This window comes from Vulpes vulpes, chromosome 13, assembly GCF_048418805.1.
Source record: "Vulpes vulpes isolate BD-2025 chromosome 13, VulVul3, whole genome shotgun sequence".
Taxonomy (NCBI): Eukaryota; Metazoa; Chordata; class Mammalia; order Carnivora; family Canidae; genus Vulpes; species Vulpes vulpes.
The window spans coordinates 13,926,588-13,947,990 of NC_132792.1; the positions used below are offsets into that span (position 1 = coordinate 13,926,588).

General features: G+C 38.1%; 1 protein-coding gene across 3 annotated transcripts in view; it reads right to left on the reverse strand.

Moving 5' to 3' along the window:
- The window catches only part of NSMCE2 (NSE2 (MMS21) homolog, SMC5-SMC6 complex SUMO ligase), a 213,879-nt gene that overhangs the window by 105,945 nt on the left and 86,531 nt on the right, over window positions 1-21,403 (reverse strand). Inside the window, exon 5 of one of the 3 annotated variants that reach the window (XM_072733942.1) lies at window positions 876-956. The exons of 1 other annotated variant lie outside the window; for it this stretch is intronic. In XM_072733942.1, the coding sequence (XP_072590043.1) occupies window positions 876-956 (81 nt within the window). Of the gene's footprint in view, window positions 1-875; window positions 960-21,403 lie in introns of all 3 variants that reach the window. One more of the 3 variants, XM_025993442.2, reaches the window with a different exon arrangement.

The following is a 21,403-nucleotide window of genomic DNA, read 5'->3' on the forward strand; positions in this document are numbered from 1 at the left end:
GAAACTGGACCCTGTCCTCATGAACATCATCTTTCATCCAAAGAAAATGAAAGCCCATTTGGTGAACTGGGCCAAAAGAACTCATGAATTCATTAATTAATTAGCATCTAGGTAATCAGGAATGGTCCACAGCTACCTGTCTAGCAACACAGCCCCTTATCATTTAATATCAACACACAAGAACAGCTCTGTCATGATGTACAGATAAGGGTCTCATGAATTTATTATACATACTAATAATCCAATTGTGTCTAATTCTGCTGCAGAGCTCCAATTGTAGAAATGAACAGAATTGTGAATGTTAAAAAAAAAGGGGGGGTTTAAAAACCAAGTCTACAAAAACATCTTTTTAAGATTCTATTTTAATCTATCTGGAATTTCTGTGAGGTTTTAATTCTCTCATAAAAATATATTATTTTAAATAGTAGTGACAACTGAGGATTGCTCTGGGTAAATTCCTGATAAATTTATAGTGAGATTTAGTGGTCAGTTATTCTGGCTGGAAGCTGGGGTGAAAGGGGAAGAACAGAAGAAAGGGGAAAACTGTAACTTAGTAAAGTCCCCTCCGATCTGACAGTGTCATATTTGAGGTAGTATTCACGTAGAGAAAAAATTCCGGAATTCACTTAAGACTTGTAATAGGTTTTGTCCTGTTATCTACTTTGATATCCGTCTTAGCAAGAAATTGCTGTTAACAATTTATTGAAATCCGGTCTGAGTTCCGTTATATTCATAGATGAGCTGAACGTGTCACTGGGAACCTGTGCTGTATTTTTCCCATAGCAGCGTGTGTGATTTGAAATGCTTTCAAATGCTACTGGGGCTGTTTTGAAGAAAGAGAGAAAGATGAGAACGGAAGAAAAAAATTCTATAACCTCGTTCATTGCCTGCTCTACGTGCATCCTTATCCTTAATCTTGTCGACCTCATTGTGTCCTCCATCTTCTTTAGGTTTCGCTGCTGCAAGAGAGACCCAGATTAGGAGGTGACTTGAGAATGATGCCAGGATCAATGTGGACAATGAGATGAGAGCCAGAGTGAAGCCAGAAGAGGCTGAGAAGCCAGAATTGGAAATGAGTCGTCAGAGATCCTCATGATATGGCATCTACAATATATACTCCATCCCTCTATACAGGTGTGAACTTTGCCACCAAACAAGTAATACTCACCCAAAAGAAAGGAGTCTACCCTCAATGAGATAATATTTGGTACTCTCTAACTGAAATGTGCACATTATGAAGATGTTCTTAATATGTTACTTCTGGGAAGAATTATTCTGGTGACGTGTGGAATGGAAAGGCAACATGAAGCATGATGACATGGATGGGCATCACCTGGGAAATCCAGCAGTCCGCTCCAACAGATGCCCTCAAGGTAGCATTTACCTTGATGAGCCTCATAGACTCTGATACCCGTCTCTTTGGACCCAGGAATGCAGACTCATGCTAACAAAACTCACAAGACACTGATGTATAAAAAAACAACAAAAAAAGGCGACTTTATTATTTACAGTGAACAACAGAACAATCAGGCTACTGAATGTCCATCAGCCTGATAGTGAATTATCTCCTTGGGAAGGCAAATTACCAGAAGGAAGCTTGGTGGGCATGGAGGCAGAGCAAGTGGAGTTAATTACACAGGATTCCAGCACAAAATAGCATGAAGCTCTGCAGCTTTCTACAACAGGATTATCTGCCTGCCAGGCAGGCTGGATGCTTGCCTCAACCTGGCAGGTACTACTGGTCAGACACTGCTTTGTTGGGTATCACAACAATCAAACGGATTGCTTTTCTTTTTCTCTGTTTTAGAGACAGAGAAAATGCTCTTCTGATGGAAATTTTATATGTTTGGGTATTTTTAAGATGCCAGTACCCTGAAAGATAGTCAAATCTTACTGTCAAGCAGTCTTTATGTTTCTTAGGATCACACTGGCTCTCTTGGATTTAATCTATTAGATGTTCATTTCTTAGTTTAATTTCAGAGAATATTTTCATTTTCCTGCTTTCTGAGATCAAAAGGGGCACCACATGGGGGACTCCACATTTGCCTACAGGTTCCACAAAGTGTCAGTTAAATTCAAATCAACCTGTATTCACTGTGCCAACTTTATGCCCACTGCTGTCCCAGGTACAAAGTAATATTCAAAAGAGCCTCTAAAGAAATGTTTTATCTACTGGATGCTTACAGACTTTTGCTCTTTTTTAAGGTACAAGAAATATAAAGATAAGCACAACACTGTCTTGTTCCCTTTAAGAGCTCCAGTCTAACAAAAGAACAAGGTAAGTGTTGAAAAAAAAAAAAAAAAAAGGTGCTGTGCCAAAGGTATGAAGCATGGCAGTGGCAGTACCTTTTATATTTATGGGCAGAGACAGAAGCCACATCTTTCAGTAAGTCTGACTTTAAAAAAAAGAAAAAAAAATCCTAAATAACAATGATTACTTAAAATTTAACAACAGTGAAGCACAGAGTATAGGTTCCTTCCTTTCTACTTCCCCACCCCATTCTACCTTTCAAGGTTGCCCTCAGTAGTTTGGTCAATACTCTTCTAGATCTTTTCTATATATGTAAAACACACACACATACGCTCATGCGCACGTACTTGCAGCCCCAAACATATGTACTTATACATGTACAGTAAACATAAATTTATATATTATATCAACATGTAAAACATATATTACACATCCCATTTATGTAATACACATGCACACATCCATTTATGTTATATACACATAGATCATACTATATATATTGTTTTATAACTTGTTCTTCTACATTTAATTCTTTGTTGTCAATTATAATAACGTGTATATAGAAAATTATACAAAAAAAATGCTATTTAGAAACTAAATTTCACTGGAGATCTCCCACCAGGTCAATAAATAGAAAATCCCAAGTACCCTAGAAACTCCCTGCATTCATCCCCCCACCAAATCATCATGCTGAATTTTATGTTAATCATTTTCTAGCTTTCTGTACAGTTCTACTACCTATAAGGCAGGCAAAGCTCAAATTTGCATGTACTGGCAAATGCCCTCAGGGCTACAGCACCTTGGTTCTTAAAGCCTCCACAGACTCTCTGTTCCTTAGATTTCCTTTGATTTTCAGCTCTCTGCTGCTCTGAGGATGTTTTCTTATACATATTCAACAGTTTGGATGGTTTTCAGCAAAAGGATCATTCAAATAACCCGATGGGCCATATTTCCAGTAAGAGAAATCTATGCCACTTTTCAATTTCTTCCTGTGTTACAGTTGTACATATAAATGTAGATTCTGACCTACTAGATCCTAATCCTTAGGGGTTTTGAGAAGCAAACAGTCTTAATTTTCCACAGCACAGTGAAATATGCAATAAATGCAACGAGGAGCAAAGAGCAAAGGAATGGACATGAAAATGAATATATGATTACTCCTGCTCTTGAGGGGTTGTTGGTTTCTTTTTTTAAAGATAGATAAGAATGTAGATGCATAAAATGATCTGACATAAAACAATGAAGAAAGAAATAAAGCAATATGTTTAAATGAAATCACTTCCACTCACCAACATTTAAAGATTTCCAAGATCTATTGTCAAGTGAAAAAAGAAAGTTGTAGGATGGTGTCTGTGTAGAAAATGGATCTATCTGTATGTATCTCTCACATGTGTAAATAGGTGTGTGTGTGTGTGTGTGTGTGTGTGTCTACATGCCACACACATTCTTGTTTATGCACAGAAATATGACTATAAAGACATGTAATAGTGGTTCCTTCTATGAACTGGGTTTGGGAAACCAGGAGTTATCTTTTCACTTTTAAATACCCTATGTAATTATTTTTACATGAAGCAATGTATTACTTTTATAGTTAAGGGAGAAAATTTTAAATTACATTCAAGGGTAAACATAACTGACAAAGGAAATCAAGAAGAAAAAACAGTCAAGAAGACATAAATTACTGAAGAAAGTTTCTTCATAAAGGTAGGACTTGGGGCACCTGGGTGGCTCAGTCGGTTAAGTGCCTGCCTTCAGCATCGGGCTCCCTCCTCAGCGGGGAGGTTGCTTCTCTCTCTCCCTCTGCCTTTCCTCCTTGCTTGTGCTCTCTCTCTCAAATAAGTAAATAAAATTAAAAAAAAAAAAAAAAGGTAGGACTTGAAATGGGCCCCATAGGGCTTGGAGAATTCACAGAGAGGACAGGGTTGAGGGGAAGCGGGTGACATGGACAAGAGCTGTGTCTGAACAGATGTTAGGGAAGAGATGAGAATGGTAACTAAGGAGGACCATAAGGAAGCTCGTCTGGCTAAAACTAACTCCAGTTTACACTGAGAGATACAATAAAATGGACGTAGCAGAGCGATAGCACAAAGAGTGAAATGTCATCAATACTAAGAGTTTATCACTGGTTTGATTTGAAACAGAAGTTATAACAGGTTACTTCAACAAGGTAGTAATATAAGATAATACTAACTTCATGGAGCAGTTTGTACAGAATGAAATCAAATGTGAAAAATCCCTAGTAATCTGTAAAGTGATTGATCAGCAATTTAAGATTTATTAGGCAAGAGTTAAATTTTTAGGGAGATTAGCATGATATTTTGGTACAGAATGAACAACAGGGGCAGATAGACTGCAAGGAGATTCCTTAGCAACATAAAACATAAGAGTTTGCCCAGTTTTCACAACCTGAAATATGTGGATAATTATTCTGCCTTTCAGGTTTGTTAGGGATTAAATGCACATAAAATGGCATGGTCACAAAATATTAGTTCATTTCTTCTCAACTATTATTATAGTTCAGATGTACGTTGAAAAGGTCAGAATGGATGCCCTGGTCACAGGAATGAAAAGGATAAAACCAGAGGTGCCTGGGTGGCTGACTCTAGATTTTGGCTCAGGTTACAATCCCAGGCTCATGGGATCAAGCCCAGTGTTAGGCTCCGTGCTCAGCAGGGAGCCTGCTTGAGGATTCTCTCTCCCTCTCCTTCTGTCCCCCTCCCCTCCTCTGGAATAAATAAATAGTCTTTAAAGAATGAAAAATATAAAAGATAAAGACAGAGATTTTTTCTAAATAAATAACCTATAGGGATCTATTTCTTAGATGTAGGGAATGAAAGAGGAAAAGATGATTTCTAGGTTTCCAGCAGGGGAATCTGGTGGAATGGTAATATCCCAGAAAGAAATCTACCCAGATTGGTGATTTATAACATCTTTGGAATCAGGACATTCACACCACATGACTTTCACCTCCTCAATCTGGCACTCCTGACCCACAACCCATCCCACTTGGGTTTGGGGTAACCTCCTTACATTAGTACAAATATGTCTTGAAATATTTTAAAATAAAGTATACTTATATTTATTTTATTTTGGAAAAAAATTTCAAGGATACATTAAAAACCTCAAGACAATGGAGACATGCAAAGTCACTGGCTACTTATCTATTGCAATGGGCAAAACTTAGCAGTATCTTATTAAAAATGAAAATGAGCTTTTGACGTTTCAGGAAGAAAAATTCCACATAATTCATACATAAAATATTTGGTAGAATTAAACATCTTTACAGTTTAAAATTATTTGTATTTATATCATATTAAGGCCTGAATCACAAAATTATGAAACCAAAAAAAGATCAATAAAAAAATAATAACATAAGTGCTATTTTAAAATTCTTAAATTTTAGTTTTACTTATAGTATTTTAAAAATTCTTTTCTTTGGGATGCCTGCATGGCCTAGTGGTTGAGCATCTGCCTTTGGCTCAGGTCATGATCCCGGGATCCTGGGATCAAGTCCCACATCAGGCTCCACAGAGGAAGCCTGCTTTTCCCTCTGCCTATGTCTCTGCCTCTCTCTCTCTCTCTCTCTCTGTCTCTCTCTCTCTGTGTCTCTAATGAATAAATAAAATCTTTAAAAAAAAAAATTCTTTTCTTCTAAGTGGACTATGACTTCTGAGGTCCATGTTACAACCCTGGCTGTAGTCTTAAAACAGAGTTTATTAGAGCTTTACAATATTCCAGAAGTCTCAGTTGGTTATACTTTGTTGCCTCGCTAAAAGTCAAAGGCTTGAGGACTATTACATGACACAAAAGAAAAATTCAAAAAGCTAAAAAGTAATCTATCCCACTTCAGACTCTGCTTTTCTGTAAGGTCACATCTTTGCAAAAGATGACAAAGTTGGCAATTGTGTAACTGAGCCTCCAGAACTAGTTACAACTCTGGAATGTGATCATGTTTTGCAATATACTTGGTCACCATCATATGAAAATCTTGGGAAATAATATATCTTGTTTACCTGCTAGTTCCTGTCAGAGAACAACTCATTTAAAAGACTGTTAAGAAAAGTTCTATATACTTTAGGGGTGCCTGGGTGGCTCAGTCAGTTAAGTGTCTGGCTCTTAGTTTTGGCTCAGGTCATCTCAGGGTTGTGAGATTGAGCCCCGCATCAGGTTCCACACTCAGTGGAGAGTTTGCTTGGGCACTTCTTTCCCTCTGTCTTTCCCCAATGCACTCATATTTTCTCTCTTTCTCTCCCCCAAATAAGGAAATCTTTAAAAAAAAAAAGAAAGAAAAGAAAAAGTTCTACATACTTGAAAAGGTCAAAAAAAAAAAAGTGGGGGGGGAGGAGAAGGAGGAGGAGAAAAGAAATCCATTATTCTTTCACAGTAAGATGGGAAGGAAAGGTAGGAGAGGATGCAGATAAACAAAATTGGCTATAAATAGTCAACTGTTTGTGAAAGGTAGGAGGAGTACATAGTAGTCTATCTTCTACTGTGCCTTCAGACTGAGCCTCTCTAAATGTGCCACTATGGCATGGGGATTATTTTGAGCTGAAGACAATCAAGGCCTAGAAGAGTCAGCTTTTTACCTCCCACTTAACTGACTCCAACAATTTAAATAGAGGGCCTGGTCCCGGAAGAGATCTATCTATCACCAGAGAGAACTACAGAGTGTGAGCTAGGTGGGGTAAGCTGAGGGGAGCTGATACAGCCTACTTGTTCAAAGTCCTCTCTGTGTCCCACAGTCTCTGCAAAGTATGACAAACATTTATTTGTTTACCAAATATCGGCCCTTCCATCTCCCTATGAATTTGTCTTCCTCTCCCTTGAAGCCTCAGACTCCTGGTACCTTCTCTTTGGCTCAGGATGATATATAAGCCTTAACTGCCTGTGTCTGAGCCTCTCATGACTTTCTGGGGCTCCTGTACCTATGCAATTAAATTTGTTCTTCTCCTGTTTAAACCTTTCATTCTCCTGTTAATCTTACTCAATTTAATGAATATACCAGCTCAAAGAAACTAGAAGGGTAGAGGAAAAAAATCCCCCCCCCCCACCGTACCTACTTTGTATGTTGAACATTTCATGATAAAAAGTTTAAAAAAGGCATACAACCAATTTTTCAAGACTGTCTCTTAACTCTGTATCTAAAAAGGCCCATCATAGTATTATAACAGAACAACAAAAAAAATGCCATCTTGAGAACACTGTGTTAAGATTTCCAGAGTTCCTGAGGCTTATCTGCCCAACAATAAAAATTATGCTAGACAATAAGCTGATTATGCTCATAACACTTGTATAAAGTATTTTCACATACATTATCTCAACTGATCTTCACAATAACATTGTGAGATCTGGTGGTTAACATTCTAATTCGTGAAAAAGAAGTATGAGGCTCAGAGGAATTAAGTGATTTTCATTTATGCACTCATTCATTCATTCCACAAACATTTACTGAACACCTCGTGTATGTCAGGCAGATCTATTGTAGGTATTAGGAATTAAGAGACAAATTGTGAAAATGTGATTCCTTCTTTCAAGAGGTACATAGTCTAGTAGAGGGGACAGATTTATACACAGAATGACATGAAGATGTGATACATACTACAATGAAGTGTTTTTAAAAAAATTTTTAACCATGATCTGCAGTAAGAAATACATTTTACCTTACAACCTAGTGTACAGAACTTATGTTTAAATGAATGCAAGTTTTATGAAATGACACTCTTCCTATGCATGATGCATGTGGTATTTTCTAATCTACCCTGTTCACTATCTTTTCTTTTACAATAAAATGCTGGTCATAACCTTTTACGATGATGTCATTATTCACTAGTGGTTTGTGACATACAGTGTGCAGAATGTTATGATCAGAGTTTGGAGATAACACAAAAGGAAATACAAACTTTACTCCAAGGAATGAGAAAAAGCTTTCAAGAGGTTGTTCTGTGAGCACTTAAAAATATATATATATATATAATTTTATTTATTTATTCATGAGAGACACAGACAGAGAGGCAGAGATACAGGCAGAGGGAGAAGCAGGCTCCACGCAGGGAGCCTGATGTGGGACTCCATCCCGGGACCCCAGGATCACGCCCTGGACCAAAGGCAGGGGCCAAACCGATGAGCCACCCATGGATCCCCAGCACTTAACAATATTAAGGTGGCAGAACTAGAACAAAGGTCTTGAGATGCCTTAGTCACTTTGTTTTTTTTACAATAACTGCTGTTTTAGGCTGTCCAAATACAAAACAGCAATACATTGTGAGTCCAGATCAGCTATGGAAACAAGCTGTTTTCTTGAAGGGATGTCAGCAATCATTCATTTCATATTTACTAAATCCTCACTGTGGCAGCACTTCCTGTAGATTGCCTCATCCTGCCTCTACCTGTTAAACACTATTAACATCCTGAGACTGTAAGGTTTATTCTATGACTAACAGTCCTAAATATCTGTTCTCTCAAAAGTGCTCTAGAAAAAGCAAGAGACCAGGATTATGTGTGTTAGAATGTAAAATCTGATACTGTCATTTTTATGAACTATCCATCTACACTGTGATTTTGTTCAGTGCTTTAATCCTCTACCTCAGAGTCTCAAATATCTGCTGTCCTTGCAGGGCAGCTGTACCTGGTGTGTACAGAGCTCAGTGAAGGAAAGAGCTAGCTAGTAAAAGCTGATGGCTCCAGGAGAACTAGTATCTCATGCTGCTGCCCTCTGCTGTCTAAGACAGACAGGGGCAAGATCAAGGAGACCCATCAACGTCAGTTAGCCATGCCATTTCTTCCAATAGGAATGCTACCATTTTTAACGTAGGTGTTTTGAGAATCTACTTCCCCAAGTGCACCAAAGACTCTTTTTGTGAATTTGACCTGGTCTGTTAAATTCTTTGTGCCTTTTATTCATTAAATATTAAAAAAGAAAAGGTGCTTTCCCACATCAGCATGTGATCAACTTACAATGGCACCACTATTCACTGGGTAGTCAATAAATATTCATCAAGAACACTGATATTGATGCTGAATAGGAAATAGACAAAAGGAAGAAAGTTAACTGAACCTCAGGAGATTTGGAGGAACTACAGCTGTTTTTCATCCCCACTTCCCCAAGGGGAAATATGCTTTGAATATTAAGGATAAAAGATTTTGTTGGCTGAAGACTGAAAAAACTAGCATTCTTAATTAAAATCAAACCAAACTAAGCCACCCCCAAAACACCAACCAGCATCTGTGCCTTTAATCATGTAATTGTAGGGTCTTAATAAATGGAAAGTATTTTGGGCTAGGCTTTATAGGTATTCACTCAGTAACAGAGGACTAGCCAGAAGGAAATAAAAATTATACTTTTGAGAAAGTTACTGAAAAGCATAAGCCATTTATAAAGACATTCTGATCTTTGGATGAATCTCCTTGTTTGGAAGGCATGTTTAGGCTTGATACCTTTGAATATTTTAAGGAAGTCTGAATAGGCGAATGAGTTACAATCTACAAGGTCTTAAAAAAAGATTTTCCTGTTTTAGACTACACAAAAGAGTTATTTTAAGAATACTGACTCTTTAATTTAGACCACCAAGGATACAATTTTCAAAAATCTGTAAATATTTAGTGGAGAATCAAATGATAAAACACTAAAACAATCAACTAAAGATATATAGCTAAAAATAATATAAAACAGACTCCTAACTTTAATATATAATCATTCTTATACAGAAAATAGAACTAGGAAAAAAATTTACTGGGCTCTGTTTTGAGGATAAATCTGAATTTCATTTAGAACATAAGCTTGGTATGATTTTACTTCCTAAAATCTTCACTACTCACTTCTGACTTTGATGAAACATCTCCAAATGACTGCATTCCTTTAGGCACCTCAAACTCAGTGTATCCAAAATGAAACTCTCATTTGCTAACTTTTCTCCCTACCAACCTTCCCGAATACACATTCTTCTTAATTAATTCCAGTGAGCTCTAAAATGGATAGGCACAAGAAAATCCACTGAAAAGGAGAATAAAATAAAATAGTAAAATTTCTGTACTGGATACAGACTGAAAAGTATTTAACTACTAAAGGGGTGTGTGATTAAAACAAAAACAAAAACAAAAACCCACCAAGTTGAGCCTATAACCTAATCTCAGCCTCCTCAATGCCTTTAGATCACCAGCCTCCCCAGTGCTTAAATTCTCCCTCCAAATCTCTTTTCCCCGTGTTTGCATTTTTATTCCCACTGCCACTGCGGTAGTCAGACTCGCCACATCTTGCTTGGATTTCTGTCATAGTTGTCAGTCTCGTCTCATTTCTTGCAGTATCTCTTTCCAACTCACCTTTCACTCTGTCTTCACTAGTCAAGATATTATCTTCACTAGTCAGATAATTATCACTCATCAAAAAAACAGCAATGCCCACAAACACCTCACATAGTTTTTAGAGCTTTCTATACTTATCTCTTAAGTAGAGCCATGAAAAAAAAAAAAAAAAAAGAAAAGAAAAACAGCAAAAAAGCATGAACTTCAGGCCTACATTTGAGTTTTGGTCCTGCCTCTTACAAGCTTTGTGACAGGGGGGCGAAGGAGAATTACTGAGGCTTTCTGAGCTTTTATTTCCATGTTTGAGTGGGGTTATTAATAGCTCACAAAACTGTCATGTAAATCAAATGAGATTATAGATGGGAAGGAATGTAGCACAGAGCCAGGTACACACAAATTGAGCATCAACTGTTTGACCCTCTACTAGCTCTAGGTTTATTTGCTACTATTGCCCCCTGCCTCATTCTCATACTCCCCACCCCCCACCCCCATCCTGGCACATTCCACACCGACCCCTGTGGAACATTTGCTTTCTTCAGTATGACATGCACTCCCAGCCACCTGTGGGTCTGATTATACTATACTCCCAGCCTCACATGCCCTTTGCTGCTTTCTCTGTGGGAGAGAAATTCTACTCATGCCTCAAGGCCTGGCTCAAATGTCAACTCTTCCAGGAAGTCTTCCCTTTATTCCCCTGATCAGAATTAACCACTTTTCCTTTGTATTCTCCCTGCAAGCTGCTTGCAGCTTCACTTTAGTATTCATTTCTCAGAGTCATACTATTACCATTATTTATGTTAAACACAAAATTATGTTTACATATATGTTACCTGCATAAATTACAAGCTTCTTAAAGGCAGAAAGCATGCTTTTCTTCTTTTTATTCTCAGCAATTAACACTTTGTATAGGAAAGAATTTAATAAATGTCTGCCGACTGAACAAACAGATGTATCAAAACACTTTCAAAAGGAGTAAATTTTTACCAGAACAAAACACCAATCACTTGTTCCAACTTTTGAAGTAAGTTTTAGAAAACAACTTCTCCCTGAAAAAATACTGTTATTTAATCTTTACAATACGTAAATTTAAAACAAAGAAATGACCTAAAAATGGTGCCTTTTGATGGTGTAGACTCAATGCATTAAATACTATTTTTAAACTACCAAACTGACTTTAAAAAATGATAATATCCATTATTATCAACTGATTGTCTATCAGTGAGTATTAATAGAGGTATGATTTAAAGAGGGACAATCACAATACCTTAATAAAATGGAATATTAGGCATCATCTTAAAATCATGTTTTCAAATATTTAATCAGCTTACACTATACAGAGTGAAATAATCAAGACACAGGGCTGATCTCAATATTGCAACTATATTTATATTTTATAGGAAAAAAGACTAAGGAAATACAGAAGATGTTACTACATGGCTATCCCTGAGTGGTGAGAGACTAGGTGTTTATTTTTTTGTCCCCTATATTATCTGAATTTTCTATAATATACACAATTATATAGTTAGCAAAGTAATTTTAGAAAGATTGAATATAGGGATGCCTGGTGGCTCGGTGGTTGAGCGTCTGCCTTTGGCTCAGATAGTGATCAGGGGGTCCTGGGATCAAGTCCCACATCGGGCTCCCCACAGGGAGCCTGCCTCTCCCTCTGCCTGTGTCTCTGCCTTTCTGTATTTCTCATGAATAAATAAAATCTTTATTAAAAAAAAAGATTGAATATAGGGGCACCTGGGTAGCTGGCTCAGTAGCTGAGCATCTGCCTTTGGCTCAGGGGGTGATCCCAGGGTCCTGGGATTGAGTCCTGCACCGGGCTCCCTGCAGGGAGGCTGCTTCTCCCTCTGCTATGTCTCTACCTCTTTCATGAATACATAAATAAAATCTTAAAAAAAAAAAAAAAAAAAAGATTGAGTATAAAGAAATTCTAATTAAACCTTAATCAGATTTGCAAATACTTAAGAGGCTTACTAGTCTAGTAAAAGATTTCCTGATTATTAATATTAATCTGAATATATTCAGGGAGACATTAAAAATTAAAAATTAATGCTACAGTTTAGAAGAAGATGCTAAGAAAAGTCTTCCTTAATTGTAAACAGAAAGTAGAACAAATAAGCATTTGACTAGTTATTTGGTAGAGCAAAGCACTAGGTCTGGACAGGGGCTTAGCTGGTGTTTCCAGCTCTGCCACTTGGCAGCCGGGTCATTTGTTCTCTCTGAGCTGTAGTTAACCCATCCACAAATCAGGGAAAACCCCCTTATTTTCTTACTGTTACCTGCAGAACAGACACTGACATTATTTATGCAATCTCTACTACCAATGTCCAGGATCTGGCAGGTCCTCTCCTATCTCATGTCCCGTGGGTCTGGAGACTGTCTGCCAGACTGGAAGACAGATGAGGATGAGTACAGGGGCTCGCCCTGACTCAAAGGGAACCTAAAAGTCTGGCTAAGCTTGCTGGGTGGCAAAGGCTGAAAAAGACCCTGAGTGCCCACAGGTATTTCAGACTGCACCAGCCATGCTGTGAATGTGGCACCGACTGGTGGACCCCCCTGTGAAGTGGGATGGGCCATTGAAAGAAGGTGATAGGGGTGGGGACACAAAGAAGAGAGAGGGGGGAGAGAACAAGTTTTGAAGCACAGTGCCATCGAAGGGGCTGAGAAGAGGAAGCCAAGGGAGAAAGCAGAAATAACCAGACTCTCAAACAGGGAGGAAAAAGGGGGAGAGGGAAAGTTGTCTCTTCCTCTCCTTTATCTTTCCCACAAATTTTCTCCTCCCACCCCAACCTCATATCCAAAGCTACATTTTTATTCTCAAGAGTAACCCCCATTCCCTCTATGACACACGGCACTCCTTCCTCCAGAGTCAGGAAGTGAAAACCTCAGAAAACAATAATGTAGAGCTGCCTGAAATGATCAAACTGGTTTTCCAAACCCCCAAGGCCTCCAAGCATCAAGTATGAGATCTAGGGGCACCTGGGGGTTCAGTTGGTTGAGCGTCTGCCTTTGGCTCAGATCATGATATCTCAGGGTCCTGGGATCCAGCCCCACAATGGACTCCCTACTCAGTGGGGAGTCTGTTTCTCACTCTGCCTCTGTTTGGGCTTGTGTGCTCTCTTTCTGTGAAAGATATTAATAAAATAAAAAATAAAAAAAAAAGGGATGAGATCTAAAACTGATCCCAACTACAGATATGAGTGGGCTCAGGGCCAAGGAAGCAGCCGTTCACTCCTCTCCTTTCTGTTCACTCCTCTCCTTTCTGTTGCCGGCCGTCTCCACGTCCTTACTTGCACTGTAGTCAATTACAAAGGATGCAGTCTTCAATTACAGATGACCCATGCGAATGTCCCATGATTAGAATTCACCATCTGATAATTGTATGGTCACCTTATCTTTCCGGTGGTTCATAAAATGTTATTTTAGAATGTCAGGATTAGACATGTTTAAAAGAAGTTCACAGCAAGGGCTGCGGCACAAGAATATTTAGTCAAAAGTCACAATGCCCTCAAGGTAGAACTGCATTTCTTTCCACAGTGCATCATCTCAATTATCAAGATGCTAGTTTAATGTGCAAAGAGGCTCAAGACAAAATATTTGATTCTCATTTTCTTGAAGAAAATCGTATGCATTTTTTTAAACAAATAAATCTCAAGTTTGTAATGAATCAAAAGTGTAAATAATTTCTAAGTGTTACATATGTGGGTGCTAAGTGAAGGCAACTTCAGATGCAATGATATTCTTTGATTAAGCTGTAACAAGTCTATTAAAATTCATCTTCAGGAAATGATTATTTGAAAATTAAAAAAAAAAAAAACCTCACGAATAGTGTATCTGGAAATGCATTTTCTCTGCTGCTTCCTACTCACCAAGCAGAATGATAATTTGCCTATAATGGCCCCATGCTGGGCTGCAGGAAGGAGGTGAAAACTGCAATGTCCTTGTAGATAGCTTCATTCAGCAAGTACAATTTGCTCCCATGTTTTCAGATGAAACACTTCCTTAAAAAAAGGCCAAGAAATTAAAAAATACCCTACCAAATAAAAACAAAGATCCTCCAAAGCACACAATGAAACAGAAAAAAATGACAGGGGATCTCCCTGGAGAAGCGTCTTTGCTCACTGTCCCTTTGGGCCCTGCTTCAGGGGGTTGCCCCACCTGCAGGATATGGGCACAGGGCTTTCACTTCTGCTGCTGCTGGTGCTGCTGCTGCTGCAGCTATTGGAAGCCTGGACAGAGCCAAGGAAGAAAGAGCAGCAGGGTCTGAATAACTGTTTAGTAGTGGTGACCATTAAAAAAAAAAAAAAATTGTTGGGTTAGAGGTGAACAAAGTTGAAAGGGCAGAAAGAGGTTGTCAGAGAACTTAAAAGAGCCACAAGATGAGACAAGGCGCACTGCCTTCCACTGAAGGAAAGCTCTCCTTTTAGCTGAGCTGTTTCTGAGCCCTGCTCTCTGAATGGCAGCACTGGGTTAATAGCTCATTTTAGTCTCTGAGGTCATGTGAAAGAACATTAAGTCCTCAGACTCAGCTCATTTTAGGGATTAGCACATATAGCCTAAGAAAGATATGCTGGGTATGTGGTAAATCACTCTCGGAATTAGCCTACTTACGAAGGCACTTTGTTTTAGCAACACGGATTTTAGCAAAAGTACTCCAAAATAATCACTCATTAAAAAAAAAAATTGAATGCTCCACAAAAGAGATCCCATTATCACTGGTGTCCTGATCTCCCACTTTCTCTTACTTATTCTAAGAGTTCTTTTTCTTCAGTAACGTCAATCAACAAGAGGCAGTTTATGTAATGGGTAATGGCATGGACTCTGCAACCAGACTTCCTGGGTCTGAATCATGAATATGAAGTTGGGCAAACTGCTCACGCTCTATGAGCCTCAATATCTTCCTTTGTAAAATGGGACTGATGCTACCACCTACACTTCACAGTACCCTGAACAGACCTAGTATACTATGTCAAAGAATGTCAAGTCAAAAATTGCTGTTGGTTTGTTTGTTTTTTGAAATGTTACTACTGAAGGTCATGACATCCTTGTACCTAGACTTTAAAAAAAAAAAAAGCATATGAGGAACGTATTTAATAATTTGCCTATCTGCCTCTCCAAATGAAGACTGTATTTCTTGAAGGCTTTTTAATTTTTTATTTCAACTATCTCACAAGTTTCTGGCATATAATAAGAGCTCAATAAATGTTTCAGTAGAGAAATGAATGAGAGGAAAGGAATCAAGCTTGACCGACCAAATTAAGGTGAGCAGTTGAAATACTGGCCATAGAAGCAAATTCAGATTTAATGGGCTTTTACTGAATACATACTATATGCTGAGCCCTGCATGAAGGCTTTAGGTTATCTTCATACATTCCTATGGACAAGACACACTGACTTAACTGCTGTAATAACAGATGGGCTACTGAGCTATATTGAGATTCATTTAGACTAGACTTCTCTGTTTACAACCTGAAAAGTGTTGGTTAACTAAATCTTGAGTTAATTTTCAAGCCATACAAATAACTCATTTATAGATCTCCAAAATGCAGCAGCAGACAGTCAGTATGACCACAACTCAGGGGAATGTTATGGCAGGACCTGGCATTCTCTCCTCTGGATCTAAGGCAGGATGATGGTACCCCTTTGGGATGCAAAAAGCACCTTGGGGATATTTTTAGCACCCACAGTGCCCAAGTCAGAAAGCCCTGCTTTAAAGGGCCTCTCTAACCACAGAATAAGGAACTACGTTTTACATTCAAGACTTGGCAGCAACTCAATTTTCAAAAACATTAGGTTTTCATGAAATCACCAAATATCTCAGGGAAGATTCATATCAATCTCTACTCTTTTTACTTTTTACTTTATTGGGAAGAAAATTTTAAGCCAGTACAAATGAATAAGTGGATTTCAGTCTTCTGAAAGGGCTCAGGGTGTGGCTGAGATCACTAACTTTGAAAACTTAGCAACACAGGATACATTATGAGTAAGTTCTTCGCTTTTTTTTTTTTTTTAATAATGATGCTAACTCACCAGATCCTTCTGAAAGAGTCCTTTTATTAATTTCAATGAAGTCAAGTAGAGAACAAGTTGTAATATGAAACACAATTTATGCAACTATGTTGAAATTCTCTGCCAGAGTTACATCTTCCAATGTAAGAATTTTATGGTAAAACAATTTCAAAATAATATCTAGCATTAGGTTAGGCTCATTTTGGTTTTAGGCTGTCATAGGAAAACTTTCTTTATAAATCACTGAAATCCTAAGGCAAAATGATAGTGCCTTTAAATAGAAAAAAAAATCATGTTCCCACAGTTTATAATAAAAGAGTTGAAACTAAGCCTCAATTGAAATTATACTGTTAGGCAACTCCAAAAACTAAACACAAAAACATGTTAAAATAAAAGATTGCAACACCATGGGAAAACTATCCTCATGTATATACTTTTAGATTCTCAGCCATTCCTGACCCCAGCCCAGAGGAGACCAACTGATCCTTCATAGGTTTTTCTACAGTCAGCCAACAAGCTGCTCACTCCCTCTTCAGCCACACGGGTTACTCAGGGAAAGGCATGCAATTACATTTATTTAAAGGGCCAATAGAAATCCCGTGGGTGGGTTTGGTCTGCCTTTCAAAACCAATGAACTTCCCATTATATAACCTTTAATAACAAGAGAGGACTTTACAAGTCATACACCCAACTTAACTACAAGGCAGGCTATGTTACATGCCTCATCGTATTAAAAAAAAAAAAAAAAAAGAAGAAGAAGAAGAAGAAAGAAAAAGCTTTCAGGATGGCATGTTTCCATCTTGTCAGGTAATGTCAGAAAACTAATGAATCCTACTTGATAGTACTACTAAGCTCTTTTTTTTTAATAATAATTTTCAGGAAATGTGAGGTTTTTGATCAGAAAAGCCCAAGCATCTGAAACAAAACCTTCATGACATTTTATTAATTCTTTATAAGATAAAGTAAGTCTTTTAACCACAGGAGAATTCTGAGAATCTTGCTTTTCCAGAAAGCCCAAGAAAAATACTTCAGTTTCACCATTCTCAAATTCATTTGACTTTGAAACAAAATAAACATATTACTCTATTTAATATCGTTGCACAAGCGAATTCACAAGAATGAAATCTGTTCAGAGTTCCTAGAAAAAATGTAGCAATACAGGCTGCCAACTTGTTCAATGTCAAGCTCTAGGCAGTATAGCAGCACTAGCAGTAAATGACTCAGAGTGAGTCACGCTTAAGCTATTTTTGCTTTTAAAGTACTGCCAGGCACTGTGTTAATATTCAACCCAGAGTAAATTTAGCCCAACAAGAAAACAAGTGTTTCCATGGCTGCTTCTCCACCGTGTTTATGGTATATATGCAGCCATTAGGCACAGGAATCCAGCCAGATAAGTTAAATAGAAATGATCATCTTTCATTTATATCCAGGCTTTGGAACACTGGAAACACTAAATGCAACTTAGGCTATTCTTCTATCTCCTTCTGTCTATCGACCCTCCCGAGACCAAATAGCAAAGACATAGAGTATATACCATTAATGATTCATTTAAAAGCCTGTGCCATTGAAGTAACTTCAGTGGATTGCTGTTCATGGATTTCATTTGGCTCTGTATTAGGAGTCATTTCTCTGATAGTATAGCCACAGGAGACTAAAATGCTTAAAAAGTATCTAGCAAAAACAGAAAAAACGTGGACTACGGATGTCAAATGGAATCATCATATAGTATCGTGTACGGTGAATGGTCAGAGTGCGGTAATATGGTAATGTGATCACTCCGAAGGTGTCCAAAAAATACTGGTTGTGGGAGATGAATGGCTGCCATCTGATCTAAAACCATATCCATTTTTCAGAATATGCTATTTCTATTATAAATGCACATAGAGTAAAACTTCAGTAGCACAGTGAATTAGAAATAGACGCTAGGACTTTCCCCTAATGAAATGGACCTGTCTATTTATAGCTTTTAGATTCCTTGGCACTATCTATAGACTCTATGCTACAGTCATACGCAGTGGTGAGGTATTTTTCTCAGCAGAAAATATTAAAGCTAGTTATCTCAGCATAGGTTTTCAAAGTAGGATGCATGCACTGTGGCATGTAACATCTTAGGATTTCTATTTAAAGATAACTTTTATCCAAAAAATGAAAAAAAAATTAGGCTTCACATAAGTACAGATTGCATGCAGAACACGTATGAATACACAAAATATCAGAAAGCATATGCTACCTCTGATAAGGAAGTACAGTGAAAAAGGCATGGAGCCCCCTGATTTCAGGAACACAGCTTCCCAAAGGAGGGAGCTTTCTCTTCTTTTCATCTTCTATCCCATTATGTTTTTTACATGTAAATGGTCACTGGCACAAAGGAAGTATAGGGGAAAAGGCTAGGTCAGCAAGCAACTGGAGAAGATAGAGAAATGGTAACCTGAGCATGCTAAGTCTGGAAAACAGCCACATAAAGTACCTTGATACAGCTGTAATGGCAGGACAGGGCACACAGACGGTCACACTACCTAATCACGCTCTGCATAAAAGCCGACCCGTGTTCTTATGAAGACATCTAGAACTAATAGGACTCCCTGAAAATTATTGCGGAGGTTCAAAAGCTATTTTCAATGAACTGGGAAAGCCTAGCACAAGTGTAGTTACATAATGACATCTTTCAAAACACAATACATGTTTCTGGGAGAACAAGTGCAAAAGGGTTCCTTGGTGCATAAGGTGGAAGCTCTTAAAAATAGTCTCTAACTTGCTTGAATGACATCTAGCCCAGGGTGTGGCATATAGTAGGTGCTTAATAAAGCTTTGTGGAACAAACAGATGAAATACAAAACTGTATACCCACAAATACTGAATTTAAAACCCAGGCATTCTGGGACACCTGGGTGGCTCATCAGTTGAGCATCTGCCTTTGGCTAAGGGCATGACCCTGGAGTCTAGGATCAAGTCCTGCATTGGGCTCCTTGCAGGGAGCCTGCTTCTCCCTCTGCATGTGTCTCTGCCTCTCTCTGTGTGTCTCTCGTGAATAAATAAATAAAAGCTTTTAAAATAAATATATAAGACCAACACATTCTAAAGCTCTGTATTTGTTACCTTATGTTTATTGCATAAACTTCAAAATCTGAAAGCCCAAAGGACTATAATTTATCAGAATTTTCTGCTGAGTCCCTTGATCACTGTTTCATTACGTCTACTAATAGCTCTAAGATCCTCCTCATCTTCACCTGAAAACTTACCTTAGTGGAGTATAAACAGTATTTAAATCTCCACAGAAGGAACATAATAAAATCTAAGCAAAGGCAAAGATGGGGAGGAATGAAGAGTTCAAGCATGAGATTTTCAGGGCAGTGAAATTATTCTACATATTATAATAGTGCATACATGACATTCTGCATTCGTCAAAAACCCACAAACCATTTGACCCAGTAATTCCACTTCTGGGTGTAAAAAATTCAAAGTAGGGACTCAAACAGGTATGTGTATACCAATCTTCATTAGCAGCATTATAGCGATGAGGGAGAAGCACCCGAGTGTCTACTGACAGATGAATGGATAAACAAAATACAATGGAGTATTTATTCAGCCTTAAAAAGGAAGAGAATTCTGACACATGCTACTACACGGATGAACCTTGAAGACACTGTGCTAAGTGAAATAAGCCAGATACAAAAGGACAAATATTATTTAACTCCACTTGTATGAGTGAGGTACTTCCAAGAGTCATATACAGAGACACAGAATAAAACAGTGGTTACCAGGGGCTGGGGGTGGGGCTGCAGAGTGACTGTTCTGTGGGCACAGAGTTTCAGTGCAGGATCATAAAAAAGTGCTAGAGATGGATGGTGGTAGTGTGGGTGTAACAATGCGAGTGTACTACATGTCACTGATCTGAACATTGAAAAACAGTTGAGATGGTGAATGTTACATTTTACCATAAAAAACCCCACCATACTATTAGCAAAAGAGTGAACACCCATATAAATGATGGACTTCAGTTATCAGTGCTCTATCAATATTGTTTCATCAATTATAACAAATACACCACACTCATATGCAAGATGTTTGAAATAGGAAAATGGTGGGAGGAAAGCATGTTAGAAATCTATTATCCACTCAATTATTCTGCAAACCTGAAACTTCTCTAAAAACCAAAGTCTGTAAACTAAAAAAGAAAGATCTAAACAAAGGAGGTTGTTCTGTGGTGCCCTGTACTGTTTCCCCAGAGACTTTCTTCCTTATCTGGGACCCTGAGCCCCGACCACTCAGGCTCCTTGCCTGCCTTTCTAATCTCATACTAGTTCATGGAGGCCCCAGTTCTCTATTCTGTTGCCCTACAGGCCCAGGATGCTATTACTATTCCCCAGTCTTTCTACTTTGCTATGACCTGTAACTTGTCTTGACCTCATTGTTTGTGTATATTCTGGCTGGAAGTAGACTGGCCTACTACTGACCCTTGGTACTCTAAACCTTGATACGGTTCCCTAATTCTCTCTACCAACCTTGTATTTATCTCGCTCTAAGGCCCGGCCCAGCCTAACAGTAATTAAATCTGAGGAGTGTGGGAGGGGATGATACTGGTATGAAATGATAATACTAAAAAACATTTATTAAAACAGAAATAAAAGTTCTTTTTTTTTTTTTAAAGAGTTCTTTATTCAATGTGAAATGCTTCTCTATAAAGCTCTTAGGGGCAGAATTTTATTCTATCTCCTAATCTCCTGTGCTTATTCTATGTTCACAGGGTGTCTTAAATGTAAAGCAACAACTATAAAAGTGGATGCCTACCAGGGAAGGACAGTGAAAGTATAACTAGTCAGAGAACAAAAGCGAATG